General features: G+C 39.8%; 1 protein-coding gene across 1 annotated transcript in view; it reads right to left on the bottom strand.

Annotated features, from left to right (window-relative positions):
- Positions 1-1,519: 1,519 nt before the first annotated feature.
- The window catches only part of ZNF652 (zinc finger protein 652), an 80,025-nt gene continuing 69,341 nt past the window's right edge, over positions 1,520-12,203 (bottom strand). Inside the window, exon 6 of the mRNA XM_090291314.1 lies at positions 1,520-7,473. Within this exon, the coding sequence (XP_090147440.1) occupies positions 6,962-7,473 (512 nt within the window). The 3' untranslated portion in view covers positions 1,520-6,961. The remainder of the gene's footprint in view (positions 7,474-12,203) is intronic.

Here is a 12,203-nt window from a genome sequence, read left to right as displayed (position 1 = left end):
ACTACTAGACATAGTAATAAGGGAAAATGTCTTAAAAAACCAAGATCTATAAATAAGCAATGAGTCAAAAGAGGATATTCTATAGGAGACTTAAAAGCGGGTTCTTTAGAAGGCTTAGAATAAAGAAGCTGAAGTACTTTGTTGCTCCCTTGTGGACAAAGCCGGTACTGCTGATGAAATAGAATCATACAGTTCATGTCAAGAAATGGATAAATGCGTATCTGAAGGACTCATCTGATTTTCAGAGGCTATATATATATATCTTTGGGGATACTTCATAAGTAAACAGCAAAATTATGCTCAGTTTTTGTTTTTTAGTTTTGATAAATCTAATGAGTTGAATCATCAAGCACAGGCAAGATATTTCTGGGAGGGTTAGAGATTCTAAAACATTTCCCACCAACTTGCAAAAATGCAATTAAATAGCCTCAAGGCCTATGCGGGCTAGGAGTAGGCATCTCTGTCCTTCTGATCACATGGTCCCTTTCACCCGCAAAAGACAGGTAGGGAGGAAGCTGTGTTCTTCAGAGGAGCTGGATATTAAGAAACAACTTGACTTTGGCACATCGGGTACAGAGACAGGTTCTTCGGTTGGTCAAAACCAACAATGCAAGTATCAGATTTCCTTCTGAAGTTAAGCAAAATTCAGCTTCTAGCTCTTCTTGTCCCTTTTCCTACATCCCCAAAATAGTTTTCAAGTAATCTGTAACACCCCCAATCTCACCAGAGAAACTACAATTGTGGAAAAGGAACCTGGAACTAAGAAGCGGAGTGGACGTTTCTCAGGGACCAGGGCCCTTTGATACTTGCACCAAACATTTCCTACCATAGGAGAAATGAAACACACCAACACTCTGTCTCTGGGACGTGGCTCCTCCAAGTGTGAGCCCAAGAGGGCTCTCCACTCGTACTGCCTGTGATGCCGAAGAAAAAAGCCACACGTCTTAAAATGGTTACTTCAGGTAGCCAGTTAAAGCCTAAAAGAGGCAAAGTTCTAGGTGGATAATAGGGGACTATCAAGGCAAATTAAAGCAGGAGGTATTTAAAACAAAAAGAAACCCTTATTACTTATTTCTGTAGAAATCGACCTTTTGCACTCTGTAAACTAGTCTTCCCATTCCAAGCTAGTGAGGACTTCCAAAGCCTTGAACTTACTCATTAACAGACATAAACCAATTCTCACAGTTTTGCACTGTCTCACCAAAACACACCGTCGCTAGACAGAAGGATTAAGAATTACTAACAACTGCCTACTTAGGGTGCCATTCATGTGGTTTTAGTCTTGAAAACCTGAGCGTTAGTATTACTCATTTGAAGGAAAGAGGCATGACATTTTAAGTCAAAAGGAAAGATCGTGACTAAGGCCAAAACACTCAATTTAATAGCTTTCATTCCCATAGCATATGTAAAAAAACAAAAACCCCGCTCAATCCAATTTCCTCATTTTAAAGTTTTCAGTTTTGGGGGAGAACTGAAAGGGAGCGACAGACCTGTACACAGCACAGATTGAAAGATCAGCCACTTGCTAAAATGCTTTATTAATAAGGTGCTCATGTCACATGGAGAACACACTGCAAACCCCCTTTTATTACATCCTTCATATATTATCTATCAATCATATTTTAAAAATCAATTAGATGAGAACAAGTAGAAAAGAAAGTAACATTTTTGAAGGACGGGGATGAGAGAGGCAGGTCAAAAATCAATGCGGGACTTTTGATAAACCCAAAGAGCCCTTTTATATGATTTCATTAAAATAAAGTTATGGGTACAACCTTGCAAAATATTTCTGGGAGAGAGAGGGCACAGAGGAACAGGGCACAGCCACAGCAGCAGGCAGGGTCCCTTAGAAACGGGAAGCATTCAGAAAGACTACAATGAGAAAACGGTATTCAAAAGGGATGCTCGATGACCTTTCATTTTAAAAGAATGTCTAGTTTCTGGTGAAAGAAAATGAAAAGATAAGGATAAAATATTTAATCATTCAAGATGTAATATGTGAAGAAATAAAATATAAATAAAAGTTAAAAATGCAATCTAAACATGACATGGGGAAACAAAACCAAAATACGTTCAAAATTCTCATCCAAGGTTTTAGCTATTTCGTAGAGCCAAACCAGGCGGGATAAAGGTGAACTCCAATACTCATGGAGAATGAAATGATTAGAGGTAGGAGTTAAACCAGGAAAAGGCCGTTCCAGGATGCTGGCATTCTGAAGGCACTCAGGAACAGTGAGAGACTGCAGCTGCGGTGGGGTAACTGAGGGTCAGAGAGGGCTGTATATTCACGCATCAGTCGTCCGGAAACAAACTCCAGGAACAGTGTGACAACACATGTCTTATCGAGTAATACACAGAGTAACAAGGTAGAAACCCACTTTATAAGCAGTTTCTTACAACAATATAGCTTCTACTTAGGGAATAAGAAAGAGAGGTTTGTTTTCCAAATAGGCAACTCTGCAAAATAGTTGTGACTTAAAAGAATTTGATAAATGGTACATTATCTGGTTCTTTATTCAAATTTACTCAACCTCAACCTTCAAAGTTGGGACAACCAAGGAGTTTGACTTTCCTTTGAATCTTGCAAAACCTATCCTCTAAGACAAAAAGATCTGATCATAAAGTCTATAAAAAGTCTAGAGTATAAAAGTATAGAATTATGAAAGTGGATAAATTGATGGCAACTTTTATGGCTTCCATAGAAGTGTAGAGAGGATCTCTGGTTTGCTTTAACGAGGTAGTGTCCAGGGTTGGAAGGTCATCGTTACCAATTATAAATGCTACAGATGACAGAAGCAAGTTAGCTAGGATATCATTATTGCATAACAATGCCACTATCTCTAATGACTAATGACCTCTCATTCCTGAAAAAATGACCTTTTGGGAAATGTCTTGTCTTGGTTTAGGCAAAGAAAAATGAAAACCCAATATTTACTTGCTCGATTTTACAATCTGAAGAGTTTCAAGTGAATTTATTTTTGTAATGGTACATAGCTGATAAAATTCTTAATTGTAACCTAACCCTTTTTTCATAAAATACTTCCCACACAGTCTAGAACAGCATTGAAATGTTCATCATGTGGATCAGCAATGTAATAAAAGATGCCTCTTCTATACAGTAGCTTAAATAGAAAGGTTCTCTAACATTAGTTTTCTTTCATTATTTTTTTTTCTTACAATAAAACCTACCACCATCTGTGTTCCACTAACTGAAATCTGCAAGATGGGGTAAATATATATACATCTGCAATGGATTTCTATTTCTGCTTGATTTTCTCAAAACTTAAAACTTCCAGTGAAATCAAAATTAAACTAAACATACACATCCACTCAACAAACATAAAAACTGAAAAATTTTTGAAGAGTAGACAATTCAAATATCACAAGTAATCTCTTCAGAGTGTTTTGCCTTCAGTTAGTATACTGGGGACAACCAAATTATAGGGAGCTCTAACCACAATGAAAAGGTGGTTCCAACAAATGTAGTTTTAAAAAAAGACGGTACAACTGTGGAAATGTCCATGCTCAGTCATTAATGTAAAAGGTAGACTGAAAAAACAGTACCTGATTTGCAAAGGTTTCTTTGAACTACCGTCACGGTTTATGTGGTGACCTCCCTGCTTGCTAAAAATAACAATCAAATCACAAATATACAAGGAGATGGAGCCACATGTCTTCAAACTGTTCATCTTATATTCTTCATTCAAATTTACAAATCTAACTTGGTAGCTTACCTGACTTAATTTGAGAAAGCAGCAAGCAGCCTTTCATCAAGGCTAAGAAAGTGTTTATATTTGAATGATAAATCTATGAGAAAAGAATAGAAAAATGAAAAAAAAAAAGCAGTGTCAACTCAAGGAAGTCCTTGGGAATTTTCCTCAAGTATAAGTCTTACCCCTAGCAACGATACAAGCCTCTGAATACAATAAAATTAACTAGTGAGAAACAGCCTCCACTTGACCTCTGTATAATGCTGAGATGCGGCCACTGCTGTCTTGAAAAGACGGATTTAAGTACATGGCTGAGAACTCAAACTCCTTCACTGTTCTTTTTCATAAATAGCAAATAGGAGTAAGTTTTAAAGACGTCATGGGGCAATTGTACATGTGGGGGAGGAGACACCATGTAATGCAATTTTTACTTTAGTAAAGGACCCCAATCAAATTTTCAACCCTGAGTTTGAGTCTCAAGCAAGCTACACCTGATGTGCATGTATGTTTAAGGCTTAATCCTGCAGTTCTCGTATTCAGAAGCATTAAAGTTGCAACTACTCTTAATGCATTTCATTATTCATATGTAACACGACACTGATGAGTCAATTATGTTCTGGGCAATTCTCCTGAAGACCACAGATCCCAAGTCAGAAAAGGTATTCTTATACAGGAAAAAAACTTGAAGTTTCCAGATTGTTCCACAATACCATTAGCTTATGGTATTGTGTGACAATGGTTTTTGTTTTTTTGCTTCTGTTAAGGGTGGTGGTGATTATTTGCTTAATACTGGTTTTCTGATGTAGCAGATACTTTTTTATGGCTATATTCACTTGACTAAAAAAAATAAAAAATAAAAGATGACTACCTGAATTTTCCAGTGTAAAATTATAGTACACCTCATAAAATGGTTGCTTCAGTGGTCTCAAGTCTATAATTCAGAATTGCTGCCCTATGCCATAAATTTATTTAGAACAAAATAAGGCATAGTCAATAGACTAAGCTGCAATTTACATTTTAAAAAATAATTTTAATATTATAGGTTTGGCCATGATATGGTACGTCTACATAAAGGTGGACTCCACAAACCTGTCCTGGAATTGAAAGGAGCGTGTGGCAGTAGCAGGAGGCAGCCACCAGACACAACTGTCATAACGAGGGAATTAACTTTTCTTACTGGTTTGGGTACCTGGGTGTTCAAAGAATGTATACAAATATTTAAAATACCATTTTATAGAAATTACATCCAAAACCAGGGGGAAATGTGTGTTTTGAGATACTTTTCTGCCTCATTCCAAAATTTTTCTATGTTCATTATAGAAGACAAAGGCAATAATCAGGGAAAAAATAAAAAAGGACCGATTAAACCAGAAAGCTAATAGAGAACACAGTATTTTAAAAACTGGGACTTAACCTCAATGGAAAGTGTTTCATTTTTGCTTACCAAAGAGCTAATTGGCCAGAAAGGTGCTTAAAGTATATCTGCATACTTAATATTAAAAATAAAAATAAATAAAAGCCAGGGTTCTGATTCAGGCAATGATTTAAGAGCCTGAGGAAAGAGAATGAAAAGATTTCAAAATTAAAAATTAAGAAATGGAGAGAAAGTAAGTATATCCCGCTTTGGAACTCAGTTCTCTGAGATGAAAGAATACAAAATTTTTAGCTATACTGAGCCTGGATAAATTTGACCAGTTCACAATACATTTATATGTTAGCCTTTCAGTTCAGCCTCTCCTATAAGTTCCTAATTGACTGTGCTCTTTCAAAGCTTAAAAAAGTAACCTGCCTAACGGCACAATATTAGAGATGCTGCTCTCCTAATCACCTATAAACACTGCTATCACATAATTATTTGCAGAGGACTGGGCAACAAAACATAGTTTCCTTTCCCTCACTACAAATTTAAACTATGTTGGAATAAGCGCTAAGTTGTGGATCCATCAGTGATGTAACAGTCATTGTGAACTCAAGCAATTTGTATTTTATCATCCACATTTCTCAGCCACTGTCAGCAACGTCATGTTTGTGATTTTAGTGTACTGTTTTTCATAACAATTTTAGAAAAATAAAGCAACCTCAAAACAAGAAGTGTATTATGAGACTTCAATGTGTCATCCCATTGAGGCTGAACATGGACACAGTTCCAAGGGAAGTGAGAAACAGATGTGACCGAGATGAGACAATCTCTACCACTTCCTCCTCTTGACAGTGAACAGCTTTACTCAGATATTTAAACATGCAAGCTTCAGGTGACTTCCCTGGAAAAGGCCCAACGCTCTGCAAATCCCATTTAATGCACTAAGTGAACGAAAAGAAACATGGAGGACAGGAGCATGTCAGTGAGCCCAAAAGACACTTGAGTGTTAAGCAGAGATTAAAAAACTATCCAGGACTGATGCTGAGTTCTGAAAGCAAAACCTCCTTTTTGCAGTGACTTGGTCTGGAGACCCTCTCAGATACATCTAATCTCTGAAGCACCTTTGAGTTGTACGGATGTAAGAATAACTTTGAACTATAGAAGTTATATGTATCTTTAAGAATCACATTTTGATGATTATAAAATTTTTTTTCTATTTTACAACATAGGTCCAGCTACACTGAAAAAATTACACCGCTTATTGAAATACATTTCATTTTAGAAACAGACTACTAAAGAAGTCTATACAAAAACTCTAAAATAATTTCTGTAGTAAAATAAAGAGTGCGTTAGGAGAGCTACACAAAGAAGAAAATTTCCATCTTTCTCTATAATGCTTGATATACTGTGAAACATGGCTAGCTCAACTCTGTAGCCAGCACCAAAAGCTGAAAAGAATTCATTACAATACACAGTGATACAATTAATGCTCTGGATTAATCTCACAGCCTTCCCGATTAGTACAAAGGAAACCAGGTCTGTCCCCTCTTTGAGGAGAAGTCCAGGATATAAAAGCAAGCATACCTCATCAGCTGATATGAAATTATAAAATTCCACAAGTCTGAGTATTTGAAAGTTATAAAAGTCACCAGAAAATGTAAGCAAATTGGGCTTTAGTTTGGTGGTTCCCCTGGTTTAGATGACAGTTCCCTCCGTGAGCTCAGGGTAGTCTTGCTCATCCCCTTCAATGTGGTGATTCACCAAAGACAATGACAAAGCTCTTGGTGCGGGCTGAGGAGAGTCTGACAGCTACAGAACCGCTCACCAGCTTCCCCTCTGCAAACACACGTGGGCACACAGCTCGTGGAGAACACACTTAAGTAGACGGATGTTAATGATGCTGTGCTGAACTGTTCTTCTCTGCCAGGTGCCGCAGAAAGCTGTCCTCACCCTGGCCTCTGTGATTTAAAGGCTCGCTCTTAAAGAGAGCTGGGGGTGGAGGGAGGTGAGGCACGGGAGGGATGGGAAGGTGGTGTGGGTGGTGAGGGTGTGGGTGGATGTGAAGGTGTGAGAAAGGGTGGGGGATGGGCCGCGGGGGCAGAGTGCTTACAGGATTCATGTTGATTGGAGGGGCTGGGGTTGTGGGCGTGTTCACTACAGACGGAACTGGGGTGGCTGGGGAGGTTGTAAGCGGGATCTGGACAGCAGGTGGCACGTTCACGGGGCTGGTCACCCGAAAGCACTTCTCCTTGTGGGCCTTAAGCATGTTGGAGAAGCGGAACCGCTGGCCACACACGTCACATGGATAGGGCTTCTCGCCTGTGTGAGTTCTGCGGTGCCTCTTCATGTTGGGGCGGCTGGTGAAGCTTTTGCCACAGATTTCACAGATAAAGGGTTTCTCTCCTGAGATGAACGGAGACACAAAAAAATGATTAACTACGAGGCGGTAATTATGTGCTCACGTTATTCCTCAGATTAAAAAAGATTACCACTCCCCTCCCTTACGGCATATTATATTCTAATAGTCAGGCACGAGTCTCCCAAAGCTGGGACTTAACAAATAAGAGCAAGTACGAGTAAAGCTTACATACAACCTATCATCCTATCAACCAGGCTTGGTTAAAAAAAAAAAGGCATCTACAGTAGTGCTCCTTCACGTCCTACGGGAAGACTGTTCACAGCGCTTTTCTGTGCTCGAGGGAACTACCACCATGCACGAGTCTCTGCCTCTAAACTTAGGCAAGTTCATCTGTACGCACTGCCTGACATTCCAACCAAAAGTAGGATTTTGCTGACCATGTCCTGTGAGCAAATAAGGCTCTTGGTGTCCACTCGCGTTTAATCCTTAGCGTGGGGCTTGCTCTCTGGCACTGGACTTGGAAAACACTGGCCAGACCCAGCCCATGACATGCACCTCACCCCACAGGTTCCTCACTGGAAGAGCTACTGGCACTGCCTCAGAGCGCTCGGCCTGCCCAGTGTCAGCCTACTAAGTGCCCCCAACAGATTCTGACAATCAAAAACGTCCCCACACCATTTCCAAATACCCATGGATACGAGGAAAATTGGGGGTGGGGGCGCTACTGCTTCTGGCTGAGAAACACTGAGCCACTGAGTCAAAAAGGAAGAAAAGTCCCATAGTTCTAAGGCCACTTCCGGAGAAATTAGGTTTGGGTTCTGAGAGCTTAATTTTTAAGCTTCCTGACCTTCCTTTGGACTTACTGCTTAGTTTCGTGCTATCCAGGCCATTAATCACGTCACATGGAACGCTGAGGGCAGGGTGGGGTGCCTGTGGTACCTGTGCGTCAGTGACGACATGCTTGTGTTTATCAGTTCCCTCACCAGAGCTCAGTGCATGTAGCTTGAATCTTTACAGTAACTCCTGCTACAAGAGTTTGTTGCCTCTTCAATTATTGCTCCCTTTCTTTCCAACAGGCGGCCTTTCTCTGTTCTATATAAATGCTTTTGTGTACTGAGTCTCACGTGCTCTCACTTCACATCTATTGACCTTGGCGACCCTCACAGTGATACACCAACAGACGCTGTGGCGCAGGTTTTTATTATTCCTATTTCACTGGTAAGGCAATTGCGAAACCTGCCCAAGGTTCTATAGCTACTGGAGAATTAGGGCTTAAAGCTGCATTCTGGCTCCGGGCTGGGTGTTTTCACACACAAACAACAGCACTTCACACCTCATGGCTTTGTGCGTTCCTGCATACAGCAAGGAAAGCTATTTTTTACAGTTTTCCTCCACTTTGGGACCCTCCTGCACTAGGAGCAAACACCTCTTTACCCACATGCAGTCCTGATTTCATCTCTCCACCTTTTAAGACACCCCCTGCTGCCTTCCTGTCACGAAAGCCAGCACTGTCCTTCCTTCCCTGAGCACGGATTGAACAGCCGGGAGGGACCCGCTTTCTCTGTAACCACCTATTTTCTGTCACATTTCTCTTTTCTTCCAGCTTTTCATTATTCATCACTGCCACTGCCAGGCTCTTCACTGTGATTCCTAGTCACCTTTCTGCATAAATTCTGAGCCCAGCTTATTTCATTCTTTTCAATCCATTTCCTTCAATCCCCTTGGAAACTTCAAATTCTATGTTAAATGGAATTTATTAAGTCAGTTATGATAGACCCCCGTGATGGAAAGTACCATTAAAAAAATACTATAGAAGTACAGAAATGTAATTATTAACATAAAATCTATAACCTATTAAGATTATAGTATACTAAGTAATAAGCAAGTTATGAAAAGTATGCATTATCGATTTAATTTTTACAAGGATTTTATTTATTTATTTTTAGAAAAGAGGTGAAGGGAGGAAGAGTGGGAGAGAAACATTGATGTACTAGAGAAACACTGATCAGTTTCCTCTTGTATGCCCCCAACCAGGGATCGAACCCACAACCCAGGCATGTGCCCCAACTGGGGACTGAACCAGCAACCCTTCGGTTTGTGAGACAATGCCCACACACTGAGCCACATCAGTCAGGGCTATTATTCACTTTTAATAAAAAATACATATAGAAAAAATATGGAGAGAAATGCAACAAATGTTACCAGTGATTATCTCTAGGAAATGGGATTATGAGAGATGTCTTATGTATTTTAAAACTTATATGTATGTTCTGTTTTTCTAAAATAAACATGATTCACTTGTACTACAAAGTGAATTAAAAGAAGCCTGTTTGAGCCATGGCTGGTATGGGTCACTGGACTGAGTGCCAGGCTGTGAACTGAAAGGTCACCGGTTTGATTCCCAGTCAGGGCACATGCCTGGGTTGCAGCCCAGGTCCCCAGCTGTGTCCTGCCAACCTGATTGTAACAAACAGGATTGTAACAATCTGAAGAAAAGAACATTACAAATGAAAAGAGAATCTACAGGGAAGATAGAAAAGAGCAAGAATCCGGTTGTCTTGCACAGTTCAAAGGAAAAAGCAATCTGGCCAACAGACACAAGTATTCCAGTGGCTCATTATGAATATCTTTGAGCAGCACTGGAAATCTACCCTCCTGAGCTTTGAACCCATTTTACAAACTGCCTTCTGGATATTTCCACTTGAATATCCCATAGAGATCTCACAACTAACAAGTGAAAAATTAAAATTCATTATCCTATCTAGCAAACCTGCTCCTCTGTCCATTATTCTCTATCTTGACAAAAGGTATGTAAGGCCCAAATATGGAACACTTGATTCTTTCTTCCCACACCACTGATATCCAATCAATCTCCAAGTTCATTTGACTCTACCTCATTACTTTAATTTCATCCACTGCTATTACCGCAGTCCTTATCATCAATCATTCACCCAGGTTACTGCCAATATCCATCCACCTGACAGGTTTCACTGACTCTATTCTTGCTCCCCACCTTCTCACCCACTCTCCACGCTGTAGCTTTCAGATAGCTGTCACACTCTGCTTAAAGGCACTCCAGAACTTCTCACTGTCCTTAGGATGAAGTCCAAACATTTTTACATGGCTTATTATGGGTGTGTGTGTGTGTGTGTGTGTTGAGAGAGAGACCTGGTTCCTGAGTACTGCTCTCCAGTATCATGTCTCATCATACTCCCTGCCCCCCACCCCCAATCCATCAAACTCTAGCCAACTTCATTTAGTTCCATGTACTTACTACACTTTCATCACCAAACCACTGCTATGCCTTGCTTGTCTATAACCCCAATCTGACTATAAGTTCTGGAAACCTAGAGATTGTTTCAGTCTTGTTCATTATAGTAGCCCCACTTAGCAGACTCCTATATTTGTTAATTCTAGGACAGACATTTCCCCCCACATATTAATATCTTTGAAACTGACATATACCTTACAATCCATGGCATGTCATTGCAGGACTTTCTTGTGGTACATAAATGAAGTTGGTCTTAACTCTGATGGCCTCTTTGATTCAATGAAGTATGGTACTCACCATTAAGATCATTCAAATATCTTTCTTTGTTCTAATTCCCTGTCCCTCACAATCTTTTGATTCTTTAGATAAAGCATATGCTTAGCAAAGTACACAATACAGTAGTTCTAAACCACTGACAGCCTTTTCACTGTAAATAAATTAGCAATCTTATTTATATATCATTAAAACTATTTAGCACACATCAATTCTTGACCTGCGTGAGTACACTGACAAATTCTGGAAGCTGAAAACCAGACTTGGGGATGGTGCTTTTTGCCCTCATGATGTCCTGTATATCTCTCCATTTTATTACTTGCTACGTCAAATCTGTATCAGAATCATTAAGTATGTGGCTCTGCAGTCAAGACTGCCTTGGACAGATTATTTAATCTCTGAGCCTCAGTTTCCTTATCTGAAAAATGAAGATAATAATAATAGGTTATTGTGATAAGACAAAAATACAATAAAACTGCTTAGAATGGTATCTGGCACATAGCAGACGTTCAATGCATTTTAATACTGCTATTATTATTATTATTATCATTACCATCACTCTCACTGAACTATAAACTCCTTGAGAACAGAAATTGAATCTTCATTCAACCTTGTGTCCCTAGGCACTTAGTGCTGTGCCTGGTACAAGAAGAATCAGCAATTATTCTATGCTGAACTCGGCCCCTGTGCACATCATCCTGGGAAACCTTGCTGGAGGGCGGGTCAGTTTCCCTAGATAAGATCTGCCTCACTTCTCTTTAACTGCAAAGAAACAGCCCAAAAAACCTCAGGTCCTGCAATGATCTCAATCCCCACCAGAAAAGAGTCTAAATGTGGTTCCATCCAGGCACAAGAGAGCTATCCCTTTCCTTTCTTAAAGCTAACCCTTCTCCTTGTATCTCCTCAGGCACTACTGTCATCCTTACTTAACACCAAGGAACCAGAGACCTACAAAGGCTGCCTAAATCCCCTTCCGGTCATACTGCCAGTGAGTGGCAGGCCGGGTTTGTCTAACTTCACCACAGAGCTACTTTCCCAGTTGAGTATTACAAACATTAAAGGCAGATGACGAACCAGGGGAAAGTATTTTAATATCAGTGTTAAACATGGCCCAGTATATATAAATATATATAAAGAGCTATTATAAACAATAAAAAAAGTCAAACACTGCAAGAGAAAGCTGACTAGAGAAAAGGCACAAGAAACCCAGAAAAGAAAATATACTGATAC

This window comes from Furipterus horrens, unplaced genomic scaffold, assembly GCF_987537825.1.
Source record: "Furipterus horrens unplaced genomic scaffold, mFurHor1.1.pri manual_scaffold_11, whole genome shotgun sequence".
Classification (NCBI taxonomy): Eukaryota; Metazoa; Chordata; class Mammalia; order Chiroptera; family Furipteridae; genus Furipterus; species Furipterus horrens.
Note: the sequence above shows the minus strand (reverse complement) of the source record. Positions and strands in the feature narration are given on the sequence as shown.